The following is a 27,673-nucleotide window of genomic DNA, read 5'->3' on the forward strand; positions in this document are numbered from 1 at the left end:
CAGACTCCCTAGAGCTGGCCGTCGAACCAAACTGAGCAACCGGGCAAGAAGGACCTTGGTCAGGGAGGTGCCCAAAAACCCAATGATCACTGACAGAACAACTGAGTTCTTTGGCTGAGACGGGAGAACCTGCCAGAAGGACAAGTCTCTACAGCACTTCACCAATCTGGACTTTATGGGCGAGGGGCCAGCCAGAAGCCACTCCTGAGAACAAGGCACATGACAGCACACTTGGAGTTTGTAAAAAGGCAAGTGAAAGACTTAAAATATTCTGTGGTCTGATGAGACCAAAATGTTACTCTTTGGCCTGAATGCAAGGCGCTACGYCTGGAGAAAACCAGGCACAGCTCATCAACCGTCTAACACCATCCCTACCGTGAAGCATGGTGGTGGCAGCATCATGCTATGGGGATGCTTTTCAGCAGCAGGGACTGGGAGACATATAAGGATAGAGGGAACAACRAATGGAGCCAAATACARGCAAATCCTTGATGAGAACCAGCTTCAAACTGCAAACGACCTTAGATTGGGGTGAAGATTTATGTCCAAACAGGACAATGACCCCAACAATACAGCCAAAGCAAAGCTGTATTGGCTTCAGAACAACAATGTGAAAGTCCTTGAGTAGCCCAGCCAAAGCCCAGACTTGAATCGCTTTGAAAATCTGTGGAAAGACTTGAAGATTGCGCTTCATCACTGCTCCCCATCTTATTTAACAGAGCTTAAGAGAATCTGCAAGGAAGAAATGGGAGAAAATCCCTAAATCCAGATGTGCAAAGCTGATACAGACATACCCAAGACGACTCAAAGCTGTGATCGCCACCAAAGGTGTTTCTACAAAGTATTGACCTAGGGGTGTGACTGCTTATGTAAATTAGATTTCTAAAAACATGTTTTCACTTTGTCATTATGGAGTATTGTGTGCAGATGGGCGCATTTTTTAAAATTATTGCATCCATTTTGAATTCAGGCAGAAACAAATAAAAGGTGGAATAAGTCAAGGGGTATGAATACTCTCTAAAGGCACTCTACATACTGCAGCTTGAACTATAACGTAGTCCTAATCAAAATATGTTGTAAACAAATTATGTATAGCCTGAAGAGTTGTCTCCAGCAGTAGCTTAGGCTACTTTTATTACGGTAAAACACAATTTCAACAGCGCATTTCATAAAAAATKAACTAATAAAGCCTAATGTTGCACAAACCATTTTACAAACAGTTGAATGTTGAAGGTGTCACACAGATGTTCCAGATCAGCGCAGTTTGACTAGGCTATTGATATTGCCTGGGGTAGTTTCCGCATGCAAAATGACTTGTAGATCAATGACTGTCGACACAATTACATGCTTAGTTCGAYACTGAAGGASAAGAGCAGTTGTCACAAAATATGASGTTTGGGGTTCCTCAGACAGACGCACTTATATCTTAAACATTTGAACCGGGAATTGATGCCTAAATCGGTGAATCGTTACATCCCTACTATTTATTCTCAGAGCCTATACCAAGGCTGGTACACAATCATGTATTGATAAACAAAATATTGAACAACAATGTGTCCGTTGCATGTCGGCTGTAGCATTTACTTGTTTGAAAGGACAATTCATCTTTGTGTGTTTGGCACTCGCTACAGGCATCATGCGTTTTTTGGGGGGTTTGAAAAAGTCACTGCAAAAGATTAAAACAATCTTCCCACACCTCTAAAGAAATGTGATCACATTTCCCATTGCACTTTCTTTTAGAAACTACCACGGCCCAGTTCCAACATCTCCAAATTGCGGAGCAAATGTGTTTGTTTTTGGTACCATAAAAAGGTGATGGAGGGCGTTTACAGGCGGGGGTTGTAACACTTGCTCACAAGCACACAAATATTGCACTGCTCTGATTTATCAATGAAAACATGTGCATATGTTCCAGCGACAGTTTGATCAATCCCACTAATTTGATGCGCACGCAAATTCTAGAATCTCCACACACGCCAGAATTTAGTGAGAAATGTACACATGGTTGATAAATGAGGCCCCAGGACATTTTAGACAAAGACCCGGTTGCCTCTGCCAGGGCAGTCTTTTTTTAAATATACAGTGTATTATGCTAATCTTTATCAAGGGTGCCAATCATCTTGAACCTGACTGTATACATAATACACTAAAACAAACATTATTGACTTGATTAAATCTACTGCCRCCACCCACAGTCTCTTGTATACTACAACAAAACATAATAACGACAGGCACAAGACTACAGATGGAAAACTCGATAAAAACAAAACAAAAAACCCATTTCATGAGACACATTTCAGCCCTTAAGTTCTTAGAAACATCTCATAGCCCCCGTGCTTTGACCAACTGATACTGTGATGACGAGGGTGTGACCCCCGAACCCTCCTCCTCAGCGGTTACCTCCCTTGCGTTCCCCTCAGCGYCGACCACCACCGCCGTCCTCTTCAGATCCTCATAGCGTCGTTGTCTCTCGGCCGTGGCGGCACAGGCCGCCGCCACCTCATCGGACTCAAAGTCATAGYCCCGTTGGAGCTCTGGAGCGTTCAGGACCTCCCGCTGGGCCGTCTCCTCCCGCTGGGTCCGGTCCCGAGCCGCCAGTCTTTGCTGCTGCAGCCTCCGTGCCCACGCCAGGTCCTCCGACCAGAGGGGGCGCTCTGACGGACACAGGTGGAGCCCCACCTGGAAAGACCTCACCGCCTGTGGATAGGACGAAGACTTCCTTTCTGTTAACATCATTTTAAGTCAATAAAAGTAACACAACACAAATGACTGGTAATGACAGAAACATTTCATGGGGAAGATGAATGGCTTTGAAAGCAAATGTTTCAAGTAGGGTTGGGCAATGCCAACCTTTGTCTTATCGTGATTATTTACCCATAAAACATCATGATATACGATGCTATCGACCTTATTGGCCACCCTCCAAAATAAGTAATACATAATTGCTAAAATGACAGTTGGGCTATAGCGCGGATGAATCATGACGAAAGATGTTGAAAGCCTGGGCCGAGGCTAAGTGCAGGCAACGGACAATATTCCTTTCTGGTGGAGGAGCAGAACAGTTTTTTGTTGTGCCTGTGTCGGTCTGTGTGTGGAGCACATGATGGAGCAGTGACTGTCTGAGGAGGAACGCGCTGTCTTAGTGAGCTAGGATATAGGCCTACTTCATGAGCTGGATAGAAGCAGTCTACCGTCTTCAGAACTGGATAATAAATGCTTAATTTGCCTCAAAATAATAGAAAAATAAATAATATTGTTTCTCTCTCTCATAAAGCTGTGATTGAGAAAAACCTATGCCTAAACTTAGACTATAGACCTTCATTCTTGTTATTTCTGAAAGCCACCACGACAACACCTTCGTAGGATAGAATATTTGCGAAATAAGCTACTGTTAATAACTTTAGCTCGTCTTAAAGCTTTTATGATTGGCCTAGTGGAGGATAGGTTATTGGCCATTTGGTTTTCAACCTCGCATGGAGGGATTTTCTCAACTCGCACGGATCACGTCTTTCTTAATAAGCTTAAACTTGATTAAACTTGTCATGTGATTTTTCTATAAGCCTACACTCTTGATAGGCCAAATGTTTCTCTCCCATTATGGAGAGAAGGGAATATAGGCCATGTTTGTTTTTAAACAGCTAGACGAGATAGTGTCCGTTATATATATATATATATATATATATATATATATATATATATATATATATAAAAACATTGCTTATAATTTTTAGGATATAGCCTAATGCCCATGCATCTGACAAAAAGAGAGAGAGAGAGATCAACAATACTTTGACTGGATATTGTTCACTGCTTTGGTGGAATTCTCAGCTGTGTCTGGTCTACATTCCTCCGTTGCATTCTCTAGGCTATATAACATATTATTGAAATAGGCTATAGCAATTATGAACAGGCAAATTACTCGTAATGTCACGTGTGTGCTGCCCTGCGAGACGTCGCAAGACATGCCTGGTGCCAGTCATGTTCAATTAAGCTAAACCATCGTCTGTCACATTACGATGTCGTCACCATCGACAATGGCTGTCGAGCATCGCCGATAGACGATACGATCGTAAAAATCGGTCAACTCTAGAGGTCAAGCATTGACGTGACAATTGAAGAATCTTAATGAGTAAAAAAAAAAAAAAAAAGCTTTGGTTGTCACTAGGGGTCCTGTTTCTATGTACATTGCTGGTGAATGGCCATCTGTCCCTTTCACTGGGAATGGGGTGCAGGTGTCTTGAAATAGGAATCAAGGATATTTTTTTAAGGGAAAGTCTCTAACATACCTTTATATTTTCAAAAGGGCTGGGAAAGATTCAGGGCTTTGAAATCTAATACCTATTTATTCAACTGTTAGAGCAGACCTAAATCAACTGATTTTAGAGTTAAAGGAGCATTGGGTGTGGTTGATCACAATGCCTGCTGAGAGGCAGCTCCACTACTATAGGGAAAGACATACGACGTTGCCGGTTCATATTGCAAATCAAAGATCACTCTACCAGACGGTRTACAGTAAATAACCGTTGTACCACATCCTGTCAAAAATGGTGCACAACTAAAAGTCAAAGGAATCACATGATTTGTGATGACGGAACTGTTAAAGTGATCCGTATGCAAGTCTGGCGTACAGTATATGCATTTCCTCTCTATCATTTCCTCTAATTTGATGATGCGACGAAGCATGAGTATGTCAACAATGTAGCTGTAGTCTATCAGTATGTCAGCTACGTCAAGCACAACACTTCTCCCCGTCACATTCGTTTCAGTATAGAGATTTACTGCGTCGTTATTCCAGTCTCCATCATTCATCTGACCAGGCAGAAGTACATCGATTTACACATTATCGTCTAACAGAGGAGAAGAAATCCTACTTCGCACAGTAACGGGGCTTAATAAGTCAAACAATCTATCACTAAGTGATGATATCTATGAGTTCGAAAATTACAGCTGATCGTGAATGAAACGAGTTGAATAGCCTACCATTAGAAATGCATTGCTGAATCCCTTTTAGCTATCTCCGACCAAACTCATTAACAACAAACTTTTTGTTATGGTGATGAATTCCAAGATGGGGGCTGGGCACCTCCTCCTCCAAGCCTAAAAGCTTTTCACAGCAGTAGATTAATGAGACAAGATATATACAACTTTATTTAATTTGATAATTAGGTAACTGTCCCATGGGTATTTCCACCAGGGAAAACCCTAGGCCCTAGTTATAGATTCCTGTTCCCATATGTTGTGAAGCCAATCTGTCATGCACTCTTCCCTTTCTCTCCTGCTCTCTCCTACTCTCTCTCTGTCTCAGTCTCCTGCTCCCTTTCTCGCTACCACTTCCCCAGTACCTTTCCTGGGCTCCATGATGAAGGCAGCATGCCACTCACACTGAGCCCCAGGATCACGTTCCATCCATGGGAAAGAAGACCTTTGCCAGTGCCTGGCCAACATAGACTCAAACGGGGAAGCATTTAATGAAAAGTAAAAAGGGAGTAAAAAAAGAAAGAAAGGAGCATAGATCATTTCCCCTCTTATATTCCTGAGGGTCCAAACAAGACCACGATGTGATTCACAGTGGTGAAGTGATTTTACAAGCCACCATTACAGGGCTGCACAACCACACCCTGACTTTTATGGTCTGTATCCGTATGTTAAATGGATGGGACTTGCAACTTTCTGCCACTCTCTAATAAAGGAAACCTCAGCTCTTTTTAGGCCAACATTCCTGAAAGAGACTGGTTTGGTTTCCCCAACTGGCACAGGTATGCAAACAAAAATACCATAAAGGCCAAGTCAAGTGAAACTGCCAAGAAGAACCAGAGTTTTGACAAATTAACTCAGGCAAGTCAAGACTCGTATGATAAATGGTTTGTATTTGAACAACTCTTTCAAAAGCATAGTTCCGTCAAGGGTGGAATTAGGTCCTCTGTGCTCCTTAGTTTATTACCACAATAATTCCSCAACCAAATGACAAAACCGTCCCTTAGTTCTAAGGGCCTGCTTTTGTTATAACCCTCTAAGAATTGGATGATTTATTATTACAGCACTATTATAGCATTATTAGAGTTAGGGGTGCAACAGTAGATGTGTTCATACTGAACCGTTCAGTATGGGGATCTAGGTTCGGTCTGCTCTGTGAACCCGAATGAATACATAAAATAACAATTCAAAAACACTAGGCCCATAGGCTATGCCTACGCTGTATTGTATGACTTGAGTAAATCTGAGCTGGGGGAAAAAAAATGTAATGCTATTCCGTTAAAACAACTAGAGCCTATGCGCACGTTGTATTCGAAATTCAAGTCTCAATTGCCACATTTCAAACATGTCCTTTTTGAGGCGCGGCCAGGAACAAGTTCTGTACGATGGCGAGTGGTGGGGTCGATAAACCAAGAGGATTTCTCCATCATCGTTTAAAATCTCCAGTTTGGGAATATGTTTGTTTCCCAGCGGATTAGAGAGAGTACGTCGCCACTGCTGGTTTAGTGAACCGTTAGACACCTAATTATAGCACGCATGCCGTTAAGAGTCAATTCCGGGCACTAGGTAAAGAGAGAGAAAAGGAAGGATAAATGGCAGAAAAAAAMCAGAGGGAAACAGACTAAGAGAACACTGAAAGGTAGATAGAAAAGCAAACATGAAAAAACAAACAGGAGACTTGAATATGTGATGCAGGAGATCACTGCGCCAGTCCATGTGCAAACATGGCACTACTCAAACAAGTYGATGCACACAATGTCCTGAAACTCGACTGAACAAGCCCCTCTTAAAATAGACAGGCACTTTCTCCTCTCCTCCTAATACCTATCCATTTTATGTATTGGAAGTGTGTATATATATTTGGCGAGCTTCAGCTCAGGCAATTTTCAACACTTCCCATTGTTGTTTTGGGTACACTTCTGACAGTTCTGTTGCCCTGGGACATTAGAGACAGAGAGATGTACACAGTGCCATTAGCCATAGGGTTTCTGAGTTGAGCAAGGTGTTTTTTTCCTCTCCTCTCTAAACAGCAGAGGAGTAGTCTAACTGTGATCCAACCAGTTTTCATACAGATACAGGGGCAATTTTAGCATGTAAATCTTGATGGGGCAAACTAAACATATATATATTTTTTAGATGCATTCCAGAAAAGCCACTACACAACACTAAACTATAGATTAATTACACTATACATGGTGACAAATGGTGCCCACAAACTGTTAGGGCCTACATAAAGCATTCCCAACAGCAGAGTCCCAACAGCAGTACCAACACCTTACCACTGCTACACCTGACTATCAGCGCAGCTTTGTCTGGCAGCAAAATGGTTCATTCAGCCTGATGTATTTCCTTTTACAAACACATAGCTGATATGGCTGTCTTGTTTAAACAAATGTTGTTTCTACTGACAATTGACATGTACAAACTACGGCATAAGGGAACGGCGAGCGGATAAGAGGCAATCCGTAATTCCGATTGAGACATTAATGAGCGAGGTAGGACAGATGTAGTCAATATAACTATATGTTCGGCACTTTTGAAATGTACAGCGACAGAATTTAGAACATGGGCCGTTCTTACAGTATTCTCCCTGCACACCAAGTTAGAATCGTATGATAAATACAGGGGGCATATAAGCAGACAATGAAAGCATTTACAATATTCAATGATTACATTTCTCTAAAACAGGCTATAGGCTACATGTGCACCACCAAGTCAGAACACTAGGTGAAATTAATAGGGGAAAGGGACCACATTATTAGGGTGAGGGACATAGGCTACTAACAGCTTAGTACACAACATACACTTAGTATTACTTTCTTAGCTACAGTGTACATATCTCCCTGGCATCTTACATCATTTATGCAGCAGCATACAATACATTTTTGGACTCACCTTGTTGTGCTGTGCTCATTTGAACAGGAAGGTGGCGCGGCGGTCCTTCAATTGTCAGTAGAAACCACATTTGTTTAACCAAGTCAGCCACATCAATGTTTTTTAATTTKAAAGGCAAGTAAGAAAGACCCAGAGTTACCTCTGCTGCAGAGGATAAGTTCACGAGAGTTACCAGCTTCAGAAAATGCAGCCCAAATAAATGCTTCAGAGTTCAAGTAACAGACACATCTACATCAACTGCGTGAATCAGGCCTTCATGGTCGAATTGATGCAAAGAAACCACTACTAAAAGGACACCAATAATAAGAAGAGACTTGCTTGGTCCAAGAAACACAAGCAATGGACATTAGACTGGTGGAAATCTGTCCTATGGTCTGATGAGTCTAAATTTGACATTTTTGGTTTCAAGTGCCATGTCTTTGTGAGACGCATGTGTTGTTCCCACCGTGAAGTATGGAGGAAGAGGTGTGATGGTGTGGGTGCTTTGCTGGTGACACTGTCAGTGATATATTTAGAATTCAAGGCACACTTAACTAGCATAGCTACCACAGAATTCTGCAGTGATACGCCATCCCATCTGGTTTGCGCTTAGTGGGACTATCATTTGTTTTTCAACATGACAATGACCCAACACACCTCCAGACTGTGTAAGGGCTATTTGACCAAGAAGGAGAGTGATGGAGTGCTGCAGCAGATGGCCTGGCCTCTACAATCACCTGACCTCAACCCAATTGAGATGGTTTGGGATGAGTTGGACCGCAGAGTGAAAGAAAAGCAGCCAACAAGTGCTCAGCATATGTGGGAACTTAAAGACTGTTGGAAAAGCATTCCATGTGAAGCTGGTTGTGAGAATGCCAAGAGTGTACAAAGCTGTCATCAAGGCAAAGGGTTGCTACTTTGAAGAATCTCAAATCTCAAATATATTTTAATTGTTTAACACTTTTTTGGTTACTACATGATTCCATGTGTGTTATTTCATAGTTTTGATGTCTTCACTATTATTCTAATGTAGAAAATAGTACAAATAAAGAAATACCCTTGAATAAGGTGTGTCCAAACTTTGACTGGTACTGTATATATATATACACATATATACACACACACACACACACACACATTTGTTTAAGCTAAAAAGGTGCCCCACCTGCCCTGAATGACGGGTCGCCACTGAGTGGAAATCATAAATTTTCACCCCCTTTGGATTTTGTTCACATTTTGTTGTATTACAAAGTGGGATTAAAAAATATTTAGTTGTGATTTTTTGTATTGATCTACACAAAATACCCCATAATGTCAAACTAAAAAGAAAATTCAATATCTCAAATATCCTCTTTGCATTAGTATTCACTCCCTTTTTTTTCAGGAAAGCGTCTTAATTCTAGAGTCAAATTTGGTTGAACAAATTACATAATAAATTACAATAGGGATTGAGATTATTTTTGAATGACTGACTACCCCTTTCTCTGGCCACCATACACACAACATCAGTCAASTACTGAATTTCAAGCACATATTCAACTATAAAGAAGAGGTTGCTTGTTGAAAGCCTCAAAGAAGGGCAATGATTGGTAGATGAGTAACAATAACAAAATCAGGCATTTAATATATCTTTAAGCATGGTCAAGTTAATAATTATGCTGTGGATGATGTATTAAACCAACTAGACACATCAAAGATACAGTCGCCCTTCTGAAATGAGCTGCAGGACAAGAAGGAAAGTGCTTAGGGATGTCACCATGAGGCCATTGGTGATTTTAAAACAGCTACAGAGTTCAATAGCTGTGATGGGAGAAAACTGAGGATGGATCAACAACATTGTAGTGACTCCACAATTGACAGAGTGAGAAAAAAAATATATACAGAATAAAAAAAATATTCCAAAACATTAATCCTGTATGCAACAACACATTAAAGTAATACTGCAAAAGGAATAAACCGTTTGGCATAAATGCAAAGCCTTATATTTTAGGGGAAATCCAACAATACATCAATGAGTAACTGCCTCCTTATTTTCAAGCATGGTGGTGGTTGCTTCATGGTATGGGTATGCTTGACATCAGCAAATACTGGGGAGTTTTTCAGGATAAAAATAAATGGTCTGGAACTAAGCACAGGCAAAATCCCACAGGAAAACCTACTTCAGTCTACTTTACACCAGACACTGGGAGACGAATGTACCTTTCAGCAGGACAATAACCTACAACACAAGGCCAAATCAACATTGGAATTGATTACCAGGAAGACAGTTGATGTTCCTGAGTGGCCAAGTTACAGTTCTGACTTAAATCTGCATGGCAAGACTTGAAAATTGCTGTCTTGCCATTATCGCCAACACCTTGACAGAGCTTGAATCATTTTGAAAAGAAGAAATGGGCAAATATTGCACAATCCAGGTGTGCAAAGCTCCTAAAGACTTACCCATGAAGACTCACAGCTGTAATCACTGCCAAAGGTGATTCTAACATGTATTAACTCAGGGGTGTGAATACATTTTCATTTTTCATTCATCTTTAAAAATTGTTATAACCGTTCTTCCACTTTGACATTAGACTATGGTGTTTAGATTACTGACAAAAAAATGATAATTAAATCCATTTTAATCCCATTTTGTAACAATAAAATGTGAAGAAATCCAAGGGGGTGAATACTTATGATACCCACTGTACAGAGAGGTTCAGGTGAGCACTGTTGGGCACTTTAAGTAATCTTCCATGCCCTGGGCACTTGGATGTGATTTAAAAGAAGAGCCACTTTATTACACAGAGAACAGTTATAAATAGGAGCTCGGGGTAATGACTGGCACATCGGTGTATGTGGGGATGACAGACGAGCTAGGGCCACTTCTCTGCAGACTCACCTCCCTACAGTGGACTGATACCTAACATGATATACAGATGCATTACACACAGTTGTTCACTTAAACCTTGCATTGATGTCAAAGGGAGAAGTGCATTATGCACTAATATATTTTGTTTTTATGCGCTTGGATCTGAAGTTAGGCTACCTAGTTGTGCATAAAACACAACTTGAATGCTTGTCACACTACAGCGCAAAACCTACCCGGGACAACCAAGCTGGCCTGGTTACACATCCTCCATAGTTGCTCAAAAGGACCATGTGAAAAGAAAATATCCAAGACAGCACAGTTTGTTTAGGGCTGGCACAATAGTATGACAAGCGTGCGGTAATACTGACCAGGTCCACCTCTCCCAGACCAAGCTGGCCACGGCCCAGTGTCTGCCAGCCCTCCCACCACAGGGGGCGCAGCTTCACAGCCATCTCTGCTGCCTGCACCGCCGGGAACACCGCTTGCAGGACGGTCAGCACCTGCAGGTCAAGGTTCAGAGTGCAATGGTCAAACAAACTGCATAAAGGCTCATAATATGTCGCACCAACATGAAAATAAATAGTGTGTGTGTGTTGTCTTGGGGTTGCGGGATTTAAAACAATTATATTTAAGAGTCATATTGGGAATATGACTGATTGGAAATGTGTCAGTCATTACCCTGAGCTGTTATTTATAACTTTTCACTGTTCCCCGTTCAATAATGCACCATTCTATACATTTTTCATAAAATTGAAATAACGACCATGACATGACATTATTGAACAGGGGACACTGAAAAGTTATAAACAAGAGCTCAGAGTAATCGCTCAGTCAGGATTGTGAAGATGGATTGTTTTTTAATAAAATGCATTTTCAGACAGTGAGACGCACACCTCCACAATCAGTGACAGAGATATCCGAGGGCTGTTTGTCAGTACAGCAGAGTCAGCAGGAAATGAGATCACAGCACTCGGCACCAAAGGATTGATCGCTATGCTTGCCTGGCCTGCGTATGTACATCCTTCTGCGTGTGTGATAGAGGAGCCAGTCCTAGTGATGTGCCTGTGGGTGATTCCTCACAAAACCAGGACAAAAAAAGACCATAATTTGGTGGATTTTCACAAGATTTCATCCAAAGCATGGTCATTTTGAGGAAGGATTTTTGACATATATTTGACATTTTTATCTAAAGGCATAATTGAGAAAWAAWTTTTTGAAGTTGAAATATTGTTGACATTTCGGCCTTACCCAGGATTCCTTTAACTCCATAATGTTTCATCTGTAAGTGCTACAAAGCAAGAATCGGTGTCATATGAAGCTTTGCTCTGTAATGAGTAGTACTTTAATTTCAACAAATAAATTACATGAATTAGTAAATATTGAAAAATATATACAGTAATTTTGAAAATCTACCATTGTTGATTAGCCAAATGCTTTATTATATTGAGCATAATATACTCTACGGGCATTTCAAAGTTTGAGAGTAGGATCTCTGCTAATTTTAAAGTTATGGCCCATTTTATACAGATTGACATAGTAGGCAATGTAATCTTGCATAGCCATACCTCCAAATCATGCTGTTGTCACGCCTCCTTTGGAGGTCCGGAGTATTTTGAATTTGTCGAAACGGCTCGCATGGCAAAATTTGATTTGATGTTACATTTGAACAACCCTCTCCCATATGGCCGTAGAAGGCGTATTGTATTGCGTGTTTGTCACCGGGTAGGACACAGAGTTGTTGCTTATGTTAGTTTGCAACATTGCAGAACACGGAAGAAAACCTGGAGGAAAAACTGAATCTTGTTTTGCCGAGCCACAAACAGGCAAGTAACGGTGCAGTATAACAGTGGTGTGCAGAACGGAACAACTTGTCACGGATGGGCTATTGCAACAGACGACCACACCTGGTTCCACTCCTATCAGCTAAAAACAAGAAGTGGCGGCTTCAGTGGGTACATGATCACTCAGCCTGGTCTCAGAGAATTTCGTATTATTCTTTACGTAAATCCAGGACACTCCATTTAGTATATGTTACGTTTCGTATGGTACGCATTAATTTGTGGATGTCCATCATCCATTTTGCACAATATGTTACAAATTACAATTTGTATCATATGTTAAGAATTTGCTAAATGTACAATATGTTGCAAATTTGCAAAACGTACAATATGTTTCCAATGTGCAACATTTTATTAATTCCAATTTGTTGTGGCTAACGTTAGCTAGCTGGCTAACATTAGTTAGGCTAAGGGTTAGGTTAGGATAGGATTAAGGTTAGGAGTTAGGTTAAAGGAATACTTTGGGATTTTGGCAATGAGGTATTTACTAGAAGATACCCATAGACACAAGTTCATCTGACTCCAGGGAAGTAGATAAAGGGCCTCACTGCCAAAATCCCACAGTATCCATTAAAAGGGTTAAGATTAGGGGAAGGGTTCGATAACACGCTAAGTAGTTGCAAAGTGGCTAAAAAGTAAACATGCAACAATTTCAAAATGTTTACTAAATCACAGTTCATATAAGGAAATCAGTCAATTGAAATTAATTCATTAGGCCATAATCTATGGATTTCTCCATTCGCTATTTAAGTGCATAGATGACATGTATTTTTCCCCCAGCCACTGTTTCGAGAAAGGTGCATGATAATTGTTCACTCAAAATCAAAAATAATATTATTTAGAATACATAAACATATATTATTATATTTAAACATATATTATTTAGAATACATAAAGAAAAGATTAAATCAAGAATAGTCTGATGGGTAACAATATTAGCCTACCACTTGTGAATTATATATTTTCTTATGAATGATGCCCAGCATAAGACAAGAAATAATGATTTTTTTTGGTGACTTTTTCTAATTATAGTCACACACCTCATGTAGCCTAACCCATACAGTGCATTCGGAAAGTATTCAGACCACTTCTCTTTTTAAACATTTTGTTACGTTACAGTCTTATTCTAAAATGGATCACATAGATTTTTTTCTCATCAATCTGCGCACAATACCCCATAACGACAAAGCGAAAAAGGTTTTTAGAAATGTTTGCACATTAAAAAATATAAAACAGAAATAACGTATATACATAAGTCTTCAAAACCTCGAAATTCAGCTCATGTGCATCCTGTTTCCATTGATCATCCTTGAGATGCTCCTACAACTTGATTGGAGTCCACCTGTGGTAAATTCAATTCATTGGACATGATTTGGAAAGGCACACACCTGTTGATATTAGGTCCCACAGTTGACAGTGCATATCAGAGCAAAAACCAAGACATGATGTTAAATGAAATGTTCATAGAGTTCCGAAACAGGATTGTGTCAAAGGAACAGATCTGGGGAAGGGTACCAAAARAAATTCTGCAGCATTGAAGGTCCCTAAGAACACAGTGGCCTCCATCATTATTAAATTGAAAAAGTTTGGAAACGCCAAGACTCTTTCTAAAGCTGGACGCCCGGCCAAACTGAGCAATCGGGGGAGAAGGGCCTTGATCAGGGAGGTGACTAAAAAACTGATGGTCACTCTGACAGAGCTCCTCTGTGGAGATGGGAAAACCTTACAGAAGAATAACCAGCTCTGCAGCACTCCACCAATCAGGTCTTTATGGTAGAATGGCCAGACGGAAGCCACTCCTCAGTAAAAGGCACGACAGCCTGCTTGGAGTTTGCCAAAAGGCACCTAAAGACTCTCAGACCATGAGAAACAAGATTATCTGGTCTAAAGAAACCTGGCACCATCCTTACAGTGAAGCTAGGTTGGAAGCATCATGGTGTGGAGATGTTTTTCAGCGGCAGGGACTGGGAAAGTAGTCTGGATTGAGGGAAAGAGGAACGGAGCAAAGAACAGAGAGATCCTTTATGAAAACCTACTCCAGAGTGCTCAGGACCTCAGACTAGGGGCGTAGGTTCACCTTCCATCAGGACAACGATCCTAAGCACACAGCCAAGACAACGCTGGAGTGGCTTCAGGACTAGTTTCTGAATGTCCTTGATTGGCCCAGCCAGAGCCCAGACTTGAACCCAATCTAACATCTCTGGAGAGACGTGCAAAATAGCTGTGCAGCAACGCTCCCCATCCAACTTGACAGAGCTTGAGAGGATCTGCAGAGAAGAATGGGAGACACTCTCCAAATACAGGTGTGCCACGCTTGTAGCATCATACACACAAGAAGACTCAAGACTGTAATTGCTGCCAAAGGTGCTTCAACAAAGTACTGACTTAAAGGTCTGAATACTTATGTAAATGTGATTTTTTTTAAATGTTTAATACATTTGCTAAAATTTCAAAAAAACTTTGGGTTTTGTCATTATGGGGTATTGTGCAGGTTGATGAGGGTAATTTAAAAAAACTTTAGAATAAGGCTGTAACGTAACAAAATGTGGAAAAAGTCAAGGRGGCTGAATAATTTCCGAATGCACTGTAGGCCTATATGTTTTGTATCACAACTAAAGTGGCCAAATAACTTCTTAAAATTAAGCACATTAATCCGCTTTACAAGGGATGTAGAGCCTAACTGGCATACATAAACAGCGAGTGAGTTTCAAGTTTGGGGAAAATAATATTCACAATAAAAATGCACCTTTGTAATAAAAACATTACATGCATAATCACTTTTGCGGTCACTTTTGACAATGTTGTTTTCCCGCTAATGGAATATTCACGCTTATAGCCTGTGTGCATTGCTGCGCTTATGTGAGGAAATAGCTTAATAGTTGATCAACATTTTAAGCTAAACTTTCTGATCTGTTGCGTCAGCCTCATTGCGTAAAACAAGTGTTTTTATGCTAGTGGATGTATTAATTTGAGATCAATCGCATCCCACAACTGTCCCAAACTATGTTTGGAATATTTATTTCTCGCACAGAATAGGTCAACTTTTGTAGTATTGGAGATAGTAGATGGACATAGGCTCATGCTTTTGCTGTTCGTTAGGCCTACTCATCTTGTTGGCTGACGAAAAGTAATTGTGGACAGTTCTTCCGATATCTTCAATACGCAACTCGGAATTGGATGAGGACTCGCGCAGTTGCGTCCCGGATGTGTCTGTCTTCACTTGTAGCCTGTGAGAAAGACCCGATCACGTGATGGAGAGCCATGTGAGTGAGAGGTGCTTCAGAGCAAGCAGCATTCTAGGAGAAGGGAATTATCATTATTATATTCAGCCAAGGGCACAATGGCCACTGGCCGCAAAAGGCATGGATTTTTTTTTTTGGGGGGGGGGGGCATTACGGCCAAACAAAGGTGATGTCGCCGGGAAATTCAAGGCATTATCAAGTGCTTGTCAAATTTTGAATGAGAGACTGATGAAGTGTGTACAGCCTGTGAAGAAAAACAAAGCAGAGCTCATGCCTTTCATGCAACTTTTTTTCAAATAATCATTAGAGTCCCATCATGGAACCTTACAATGTATTACAAATCAAAACATATAGCCCAATGTTTGTAGAACAACTAAAGTTACATTAATAACTCTGAATTAAGCATATAGGAGTACCTATTTTTTTGTTAACCGCTCAACACAGAATGTCCCTCAAATCGTTTGGAGAACATATGCTTTCTATTTTATTCAGCTTTGTTCAACTTTATTCTTCATACTATAAAATAATGTAAAATGTCACAGAATTCTAAGCAAATCTTGTCTGCTAAATGAACTAGTGTAGCCCACAGCCATATGGCACAGCCAGATGAGGACCTAACATAAGGACAACTCAGAGTATGCTATTCTGTTCTTCTAAAATAGACAACATTTTCTTAATTTCATGTTTCTTTAGACTCGTCTAAGATATATCATGGATTTATTGTGAAGGTGTAGGCTATATTGCATGGATTTAGACTTTTTCAAATGTAGATGTTCCAAAGGTCTGCATCAGTGGCTTGTAGGGAAGCCAGGAGATGCTAAATGTGTTTATGTTAATTAAGTCAATTACCATGACATCGGCAGTTATTTGCTTGATGAAATGTTATGACCGCCACAGCCCTTGTCACATATCTTTAAAAAAAAAAAGTATGGACGTGGATCAGAAAACCAATCAGTATCTGGTGTGACCACCATTTTCCTCATGCAGTGCGACATCTCCTTCGCATAGAGTTGATCAGGCTTGTGACCTGTGGAATGTTGTCCCACTCCTCTTCAATGGCTGTGCGAAGTTCCTGGATAGATAGGTGGGAACTGGAACACGCTGTCGTACACGTCAATCCAGAACATCCCAAACATGCTCAATGGGTGACATGTCTGAGTATGCAGGCCATGGAAGAACTGGAACATTTTCAGCTTCCAGGAATTGTGTTATGTCTAGTCTATGAGGGGCGGTAGGCTGCCTAGTGGATAGAGCATTGGGCCATTAACCCGAAAGGTTGCTAGAACGAATCCCCGAGCTGACAATTTAAAAATCTGTTGTTCTGCCCCTGAACAAGCCAGTTAACCCACTGTTCCTAGGCCGTCATTGTAAATAACAATTTGTTCTTAACTGACTTGCCTAGTTAAATAAAAAGGATAAATAAAAAATAAAACAATACAAATATGAGACCAGGCTGGATCACCAACACTGGACCATTGAGGAGTGGAAAAACATTGCCTGTTCCGACGAATCCCAGTTCCTGTTGGGTCATGCTGATGACACAGTCACGATTTGGCATAAGCAGCACGAGTCCATGGCCCCATCCTGCCTGGTGTGGGGAATATTTTCCTGGCATACGTTAGGCACCCTGGTACTAATTGAGCAACGTTTCCATGACCCAAATAATTCAGGCTGTTCTGGAGGCAATTGGCAGTCCGACCCGGTTCTAGATGGGTGTACCCAATAAACTGGCCATTGAGTGTATAGCTCTATTATGCGTGGCAATACTTTGATACAGAGTTCCAAAATAGAAATGGACTTGGAGCTGATTTCCTGGTGTTTTACAGTCTTACGTCCAACAACAACAAAAAAGCGTCATGACACCAATTTTTGCTTTGTAGCACCTACAAATTAAACAATATTGGGACTTAAAGGAGGCCTGGGTAAGGCCAAAATGTCACAAATATTCCAACTTCAATAAAAAAATTCTCAATTATGCTTTAAGATCAAAATGTCAAATATATGCTAACAATCCTTCCTCCAAGGCCGTCATTGAAAATAAGAATTTGTTCTTAACTGACTTGCCTAGTTAAATAAAAGGTCAAATAAAAAAGGAATATTTTAAGGATTACATTTCGTAAAAATCATGGTATTTTTTAGTCCTGGTTTAGTGAGGAATCACCCCTCTGGAAAACGTATTGGTCCTGACATTATAGTGCAGTCCTACGGTCTATGTTATGTATTAATTTCAGCAATGGCAGGCGAGCAACGGCAGGATCCTGGTAAATGTCCTGTTATTACATTACAAATGAGGGTTAGAGTACTGACCACAATACACAGTAACCTCCAGTGATGCACTGCTAATGACTCCATCTGTCTCTGGACTGCAGACCACAGGAGCTACCAGTGTTGTAATGTACTGAGGTAGAAAGGGCGGGCCCAGAGAGGACGTTCCCAGGAAGAGAATAGTGACTCCATAAGTGATTGTCTAAGACATAAAAAAAAATATATGTTGTGTATTAAGGTTAGAGACTGAGGAAATAACAAATGGTGGATGAGTCTTCGTAACAAAACGCCAATATCTTGGGTTCAGATTTTGTTCGTTCTGCAATTTATGTTTTTGACTGTTTTCTCTAAGGCAAACGTTATATTCAATGGACAATAAAGTCTGTCCTCATCATTCATGCTCTCATGCAGCCAGCCAGCCAGCCAGCCAGCCAGCCAGCCAGCCAGCCAGCCAGCCAGACAGACAGACAGACAGACAGACAGAGGACTGTGAGCATCACAGAGAAACTGAGGGAGTTAAAGGGAGGAACGTGATGAGAGGAAGTGAATGGCAAATGTCAGAATTGTGTCTCCATCCCAGTCTTCTGGCTCTGAGAGAGCCATCTAACCTCTGAGACAGACTGATAGCTGGTCTTGCAGCAAGTGCAGAATGTCCAAAAGACAGAGACTGGACTAATGGGGACATATATTTTTATTCCACCGACCAGTCAGACTATTCCATGTGTAATGAAACACATCAGAATATAACTTGATGAGGGAAGGAAATGTCTCCTCTGCTACACAGCATACAAGTAGACTTCTGTGTGTTTGTGACCCTTGTTTATGTGTCCCTTCTGAAGCATGACTAATAAATGTATGTAGCAGCCAAAAATACAGTCGATGACATGAGGACTGAGTTATAAAACTTTTTTTTTTTTTAAACACACACTTCATGAGTAAAAGAACATGATATTACATTTCCCTAAAGAAGGTAATAACGGAAGCTTTCATTATTTGCCACATAGGTCACGTAATGAATTTCTACTCAGATTTCATATCATGGTTAATAATGTCAGCCATTAAAAGCCTGGAGGAAGAATGTTGATTGGAAAGGTTAAGGCTATAAGGAGAATGTTAATTGTGTTACAGATACTATTGGAGTAAGTCAGGGGACATGTGGTGTGACTACATCACAGTCGGGTTTAGATAGAGCAGAGAAGCTGATTACACCGCCCCCCCCCCCCCTCGCACAACACACACACACACCTCTGTTGGCTAGCTAGCCGAATCTCTACTCTCAATGACACCTAGGAGAGAGGGGAGGGAGGGTGAAGAGTGAAATGGTCAAATAGGCCATTTGAAATGAAATTGTATCCTCCACTTTCTGTCCTCATATAAAGAGATTCACTTTCAAGTAGTTTCTCTCTTCACAGCGGGTCATTATGAAAGACCGTTCCCCGTGTCCAATGGCTGTGCTTTCCATGGCAAAGCTCAAGTACACAAATGGTCCTAGAACTAACTTATCTCCTGACAGCCTAAAGCATGGATGGGAAACTTTGATGGGGGTGGGTGACAAAAAAAAATCTGAACTCATCATGAGGGGCCGCAGTGGCTTGGGGGTCTGTGTACCCACATCCATACCCACACATGCAGTCAGAGCCGGTCCTAGCCTTATGGGGGCCCTAAGTGAAATTTAGTTTTAGAGTTAATTTCCTGCAATTCTACACATTTTGCCATGGGCAGAGAGAAGATTTTGTAATTTTCAACAAATGTCATGAAATTCAACAACAAATGACATGAAGCGTAGTGAAAGATTAGCAGTTTTACAGTTAATTTCCTACAAGTATACACATTTGCCATAGGGTGGAGAGAAATGTTTGCAGTTTTTAATATGATATCTGAGTGAGAGTGACTAACAAATTCAATGGGGGCCTTCCGGTCAGTAATTAGATAGCTGGCTAGACTAATTTACCAAACAACATATTTTTTTGCTGACGTGGGCTTATTGAGTGAATGTCAGTGACTGACGTGAGAGAAACTGCTGATGCACAGCCACATTTCGAAATTGCACCTTGTGTATTCTACTACTGTAACTCTCAACAGCAAGTTGAGACCCCGACGGAGTCCCCCCAAAATATATATACAGTGCCTTCAGAAAGTATACAGACCCCTCAACTTTTTCCACATTTTGTTACGGTACAGCCTTATTGTAAAATGTATTCAATTGTTTTTGTTCCCCCTCACCAATCTACACACAATACCCCATAATGACAAAGGAAAAACAGGTTTTCAGAAATGTTTCCTAATAATTATTCAGACCCTTTACTCAGTACTTCGTTGAAGCACCTTTGGCAGCGATTACAGCATCGAGTCTTCTTAGGTATGACGCTACAAGCGTGGCACACCTGAATTTGGAGAGTTTCTCCCATTCTTCTCTGCAGATCCTCTCAACCTCTGTAAGGTTGGATGGGGAGCGTTGCTACACAGCTATTTTCAGGTCTCTCCAGAGATGTTTGATCGGGTTCAAGTCAGGGCATTGGCTGGGTCACTCGAGGACACTCAGAGACTTGTCCAGAAGCCACTCCTGCGTTGTCTTGGCTGTGTGCTTAGGGTTGTTGTCCTGTTGGAAGGTGAAACTTCGCCCCAGTCTGAGGTCCTGAGCACTCTGGAGTAGATTTTCATCAAGGATCTCTGTACTTTGCCCAGTTCATCTTTTCCTCAATCCTGACTAGTCTCCAAGTCCCTGCCACAGAAAAACGTGACTCTTGGCATTCAGGCCAAAGAGTTCAATCTTGGTTTCATCAGACCAGAGAATCTTGCTTCTCATGGTCTGAGAGTCCTTTAGGTGCCTTTTGGCAAMCTCCAAGCGGGCTGTCATGTGCCTTGTACTGAGGAGTGGCTTCTGTCTGGCCACTCTACCGTAAAGGCCTGATTGCTGGAGTGCTGCAGAGATGGTTGTCTTTCTAGAAGTTTCTCCCATCTCACAGAGGAACTGGAGCTCTGTCAGAGTGACCATCAGTTTCTTGGTAACCTCAATGACCAAGGCCCTTCTCCCCCGATTGTTCAGTTTGGCAGGGCGGCCAGCTCTAGGATGAGTCTCGGTGGTTCCAAACATCTTCCATTTAAGAATGATGAAGGCCACTGTGTTCTTGGGGACCTTGAATGCTGCAGCACTGTTTTGGTACCCTTCCCCAGATCTCTGCCTCGACACAATCCTGTCTCAGAGCGCTAAGGACAATTCCTTAACATTGTTAACTGTGGGACCTCATTTAGATGGGTGTGTGCTGTTTAAAGAAAAATGCTATTGCAACCTCTTTGCAATAAGGAATTGAGACCAAAAGCTCACGAGAAGTTTCAAGTGTTTAATACCAAGGATGACATCAGCTGAGTGCATACATTTTAGAAAGCTCACAACACATTTTATACTCTTCCTTTGTAGGCGTCACCTCCCCAGCTATACATTTTATGAACCCAATGAGTGTTCCTCCTTTCCCTGTGGAATGTCCATTGCCCTCTCTTTGTTTAGCTATCCATCTTCTGGGCCTGACCCTGCTCTCTGATCCTAGGCAATTTCCTCTTATCTGATTAGGTCCACCTTTCTAAATTAGTATACACACAGTTTCATGGCCTAAACTCCATTAATACTCACAATAATCACTCGCTACAAAGGATACAAACTATAGTTTATATTGAAAAAAATTTACATTTTAACCGAATCCATCAGTGACTTTCCAAATCATGTCCAATCAATTGAATTTACCACAGGTGCACTCCAATCAAGTTGTAGAAACATCTCAAGGACGATCAATCGAAACAGGATGCACCTGAGCTCAATTTCGAGTCTCATAGCAAAGGCAATTAATACTTATGTAAATAAGGTATTTCTGTATTTTCTAAAAACCTGTTTTCACTTTGTCTTTATGGGGTATTGTGTGTAGATTGCTGAGGATTTGTATTTATTGAATCAATTTTAGAATAAGACTAACTTAACAAAACGTGGAAAAAGTCAAGTGGTCTGAATACTTTCCGCAGGCACTATATATATATATATATATATATATATATATATATATACATACAGTACCAGTCAAACGTTTGGACAACTACTCATTCAAAAGGTTTTTCTTTATTTTTACTATTTTCTACATTGTAGAATAATAGTGAAGACATCAAAACTATGAAATAACACATATGGAATCATGTAGAAACCAAAAAAGTGTAAACCAAATCTTCAAAGTAGCAACCCTTTGCCTTGATGACAGCTTTGCACACTCTTGGCATTCTCTCAACCAGCTTCATGTGGAATTATTTTCCAACAGTCTTGAAGGTTTCCCACATAGCACTTGTTGGATGCTTTTCCTTCACTCTGCCGTCCAACTCATCCCAAAACATCTCAATTGGGTTGAGGTCAGGTGATTGTGTAGGCCAGGTCATCTGATGCAGCACTCCATCACTCTCCTTCTTGGTCAAATGGCCCTTTCACAGCCTGGAGGTGTGTTGGGTCATTGTCCTGTTGAAAAACAAATGATTGCCCCACTAAGCGCAAACCAGATGAGATGGTGTATCGCTGCACAATGCTGTGGTAGCCATGCTGGTTAAGTGTGCCTTGAAACCGAAAGAAATCACAGACTGTGTCACCAGCAAAGCACCCACATACCATCACACCTCCTCCTCCATGCTTCACGGTGGGACCCACACATGCGGAGATCATCCGTTCACCTACTCTGCGTCTCACAAAGACACGGCGGTTGGAACCAAAAATCTCAAATTTGGACTCAGACCAACGGACATATTTCCACTGGTCTAATGTCCATTGCTCGTGTTTCTTGGACCAAGCAAGTCTCTTCTTCTCATTGGTGTCCTTTAGTAGTGGTTTCTTTGCAGCAATTCGACCATGAAGGCCTGATTCACGCAGTCTCCTCTGAACAGTTGATGTTGAGATGTGTCTGTAAATTGAACTCTGAAACATATATTTGGGCTGCAATCTGAGGTGCAGTTAACTCTATCCTCTGCAGCAGAGGTAACTGAGGCTTCCTTTCCTGTGGTGGTCCTCATAACAGCCAGTTTCATTGAAGAGCTTGATGTTTTTTGCGATTGCACTTGAGGAAACTTTCAAAGTTCTTGAAATGTTCCGTATTGACTGACCTTCATGTCTTAAAGTAATGGACTGTCGTTTATCTTTGCTTATTTGAGCTGTTCTTGCCATAATAGCGACTTGGTCTTTTCCCAAACTAGGCTATCTTCTGTATACCACCCCTAACTTGTCACAACACAACTGATTGGCTCAAACGCAGTAAGGAAATAATTCCACAAATATACTTTTAACAAGGCACACCTGTTAATTGAATGCATTCCAGGTGACTACCTCATGAAGCTGGTTCAGAGAATGCCAAGAGTGTGCAAAGTTGTCATATAGAAAATAGTAAAAATAAAGAAAAACCCTTGAATGAGTAGGTGTGTCCAAACTTTTGACTGGTACTGTATAGCGGGCCGTCAATTGCCCATCCGTGGCCTAAAGGGAGCTTCCAGGAGAAACTTACCTCTGACAGTGAAATTGTATCTGGAGGTAAATTCGACACACTGCGATTGTATTGTACCAGCACAGAGAACAAGGGAGAAAAAAGGTTCATACAAAACAAAATGTTCTGTTTGTAGCAAAGACAAACCGAGGAAGTTCTTATCTGGCCCTATTTGGCTGGCTGTCGTCTGATGGCTGGAGAATTAGAGAACTAGAGAGACAGCAGGACGAGAGGAGGATAAGTAGCTGAGAGCTGTAGTACTGTAATGCTGTAATGTACCTGGGATTTCATCTCGTACAGTAGAGGGTTTTCTGGAGTCATCTGGATGGCTTCATCCCACCTCTTTAACGGCCTCCCAGTGCCTGAGACGAACACAAACACAAAATCAGGGTTACATACTGTACACCAGGGATTGGCAACAAAAAATCCGAACTCATCATGAGGGATCGCAGTGGATCGAGGATCTGCGTACCCTACCCACAGTCCAAGACATACAGTTAACTGATTTRTTCAATCAATCTATTTGTGCAGTTAAACTACTTAACTCTCTTAAATAAGTGCATTATATTTACATTTAAGTCATTTAGCAGACGCTCTTATCCAGAGCGACTTACAAATTAATCACTAGCCAGGGCTGGCCCTAGCCTTTAGAGGGCCCTAAACGAGACTTGGTTGATGGTCTCCCCCACCTTGCGGGCCACAGTGGCTTGGGGGTCTGCCTACAAACATCCATACCCCACATGCAGTCAGAGCCAACCCTAGTCTTCTAGGGGACCCTAAGTACAAATGTGTTGGATTTTGTCCTCCCCCCACAAACAGTAGAGAGATGTTTTAGACTTAATTTTCCTTCTATATTTTGCCATGGGACATAGTTAAAATAAGGCCGTTTTAAAGCAAGTTTTGCCGCAATTCTACACATTTTGCCATGGGTGGAGAGAAGATTTAGAAACTTCAAAAGAAATGTCATGAAATACATTTCAAAAATGCCATGAGGCATAGAGAAAGAAGGTGCAATTTGCCATGGGGTGGATTTTTTTTTACTGTTTGAAAGCTAATCTCATGCAATTCTACTAATTCCCTGCAATTCTACACATTTTGCCATGACCATGTTAATATGATATCTGAGTGAGAGTGACTAACAACCAAATGTCTAAATTTCACCTTGTGTATTGTTCTATTTTAACTCTCAACAGTAAGTTCAAACCCCCGACTGATTTACAAAAATAATTCAAATTGATTTACAGGCCAACATCTCTTGCCCATCCCTGCAATCTGGCAATATGTCGACTACTTTGGCTATACCAAGCTTACAGAAGACCAGGGACTACCAGGAAAAGAACAAACAAAGCACTATGTGTACTAGATTACGCATTGGGTTTCTAAAAGATAAACTTTAAATTGCGATGTGGTCTCCCGATTAAATGKGCGGATGGTAAAGTTGATGTGCTTGGTGCACATATCTCGGAAAAGTTTAGCAATCTTCCAACTACTAACTTTGATAGAAAAATTTGCTAAATAAATATGATCTTGAAACCGTGGAGACGGAAACACCTGTCCATCTAAGGGAAAATGAACCTGATTAAGTCTCTAGTGATATCGCAGTTTACATATTTATTCATGGCTCTACTGACTACAGGAAAATCCTTTCTCAAATAATGTGAGAAAAAAACCTTAGGAATGCCAAACCAGATAAAGTTCAATGGGATATTTATATAATGAACATGCCTTGAGGGTTAAAACATATTAAAGGGATACTTTGGGATTTTGGCAGAGGCCCTTTAACTACCATGTCAGCAGATACCCATAGACTTCCAGTCATTGCGCTAACGCCAGTTAGGATCGGCTTGCTAAATTACCTCTAACTTCCTTCATGCTAGACAGAGACATAAAAGTGGTATCCACAAGTTCATCTGACTCTGGGGAAGTAGTATGGCCTCATTGCAAAAATCCCAAAGTATCCCTTTAAAGGATAGAAAACATTCATTATTAATCACCAATATAACAACATGGTATCATCAAAGACTTAGTTGTATTCACGATAGTTGTATTCACGATCTGGTTATCTATAGGTACAAACGGTTATGTATTTGGGTTATTACAACGCACTAATTCTCAACGTCATATGGAGGATCTACTCTGTGCTACAGAGTTCATATGCTAGCTCGGTAGCTAGCTCAAGCTGGCTAACGTTAGCCACTAGCCATGCTCGCATGTAATTACATTCCAGACCAAGTGTTGGCTGTGGTGAGCTACAAAGATCCAATCACAGGAATTGTGATGTAAACAAGAACCAGATCTGGCTCGTGCGGCCATGCAGCATGCTCTTCACGGACATTGTGGCTGTGTTATTTAGTGGGAACCTGTTAGCACGGCAGGCTCTGGTGCCTTCTTCCCATGGGCTCAAAATGAAAGAAAGTCATACCTGCTTGCTATTATTTTGTAGTACCACGTCTGTTCACCTTTTTGTTTGACAACTTCTCCGCATGTTCTCTGTGAAGTAGGCTACTGGTGTTTTGTAACTTTTTCCGCCTTGCCTTAGTGCTTGTGCGTTAGCTGAAGGACAACTGGACTCTATCCATTTGGGATTTCTCTGACTCTCCATCTGCCAGTGAAGCACCTGCCTCCCCCTGGCTTTGGTTGCCAACTTAGTCTGCATGCTTTTAAAAGTTTTACTATCAGATGGGCCCCAGTCATTAATCTGTAAATCTCTGCTCTCTCTTTGCTTTGATCTGTGGTTATGTTTTAGTTGTGTTGGGTTCGTTGTTTTCTAGCTAGTCCCCAATAGTTGGGCTGTAGCTTGCCAACCATAACCCTGGTGTTTGGCTAGGCTAATAGCTAGTTGGCTAAATAGCTAACGTTAGCTGGCTGGCTTGCTTGCTGGGTAAGATAACTTCAAGTAGCTAATATTCTTTAATAACTGGCTAGATGGCGTTATGTATTTCCACAACTTTGGTTTACTTTAATGTAGCTGTAAACTAGGTGATGACAGCAATTGGCTGACATATAGTGCTAACATAATGTTAATGTTAGCAGGCTGGTAGAGCTAAGTTGATTTGTAACAAATACATAAAGTATTTGCTTGTAAGTTTGCTGAAAATGTAATTGTAGCAGTATTAATTAGTGCAAACGATTTCGTTCAATTTGAAGTTATTTCTGTTGGAGTTTACTTTATAGGAAATAGGCTGGCTTGCCAGGTCCTCCATATTACATCACTCCACGGAAAAACAAATTCTGCCATGACTTCTGCATTCTGATTGGCTTATGTAATAACTTGAAAAATAGAAAAGTAAGGTGTAACTGCATTGGGACATTTTATACGTATACTAATGCAAATTCGCACTTTACATGTAGTTACATTTATGCTACCTACCGTTGAAATATTAAGGCATTAAACCTTATATCTAAATCCAAACTGTTTTTCCAGCAGGCTACTAATAGAGGCTCATCCTGTGTTTAAGAGTGGGTTTTGCGGATTAAAACCGCATATTTTCAGTGGATTGTCAAAAAAAAACTGTTTTTGCTTAGTCATAATGTGGTATTGTTTGTATTTTGATGAGGAGAAAAAAAATTATTAAATCAATTTTAGAAGAAAGCTGTAACAAAACGTGGAAAAAATTTGAGGGGTCTGAATACTTTCCGAATGCAGTGTATATAAAACAATTGACAATCTAAGCTACAGTATTATATAAAATACTTGCTTCAAAAAGAATCCTCAATATATGGGGCAGACTCTGCCACGAAGAAAAACAGAATCAATAGAGCATATTTTCTGACACTGTCCATTGGTCGCTCGTTTTTGGAGTCAGGTCCATGTGTGGTTGTTTTAATATCAGGGTTCAAACTGTAAACTGTACTGTTAGGGCACCTGGAAAAACCACGATCATCAGTCAATGGGAAATATCATTACCCTCTTGGGTAAAGTATTTATTTTTAGGGAAATACTGGTAGAAATGTTACAAATAGGGAGGTTCAAGACCCTTGTAAGACATCACAGTAAAATGGAGGGATGTATTGCAAAAGGAAATAGCAAAATTATATTATACTGGGAAAGGTTTGTTAACCTGTGGACATTGTCATGACGTTGCCCTCTTTGGGTACAGCGAGCACCATCTTACGACCTCAGAGAGGTCGTAA

The 27,673-nt window shown here is 40.9% G+C and overlaps 1 protein-coding gene across 1 annotated transcript in view; it reads right to left on the reverse strand.

The window, feature by feature from the left end:
• Positions 1–946: 946 nt before the first annotated feature.
• Positions 947–27,673, reverse strand: part of LOC111963853 (tetratricopeptide repeat protein 33) — a 50,449-nt gene continuing 23,722 nt past the window's right edge. Inside the window, 4 exon segments of the mRNA XM_070443743.1 lie at positions 947–2,697; positions 11,065–11,196; positions 23,819–23,884; positions 23,886–23,901. Of these exon segments, the coding sequence (XP_070299844.1) occupies positions 2,323–2,697; positions 11,065–11,196; positions 23,819–23,884; positions 23,886–23,901 (589 nt within the window). The 3' untranslated portion in view covers positions 947–2,322.

The sequence above is a fragment of the Salvelinus sp. IW2-2015 genome, linkage group LG5, assembly GCF_002910315.2.
Source record: "Salvelinus sp. IW2-2015 linkage group LG5, ASM291031v2, whole genome shotgun sequence".
Taxonomy (NCBI): domain Eukaryota; kingdom Metazoa; phylum Chordata; class Actinopteri; order Salmoniformes; family Salmonidae; genus Salvelinus; species Salvelinus sp. IW2-2015.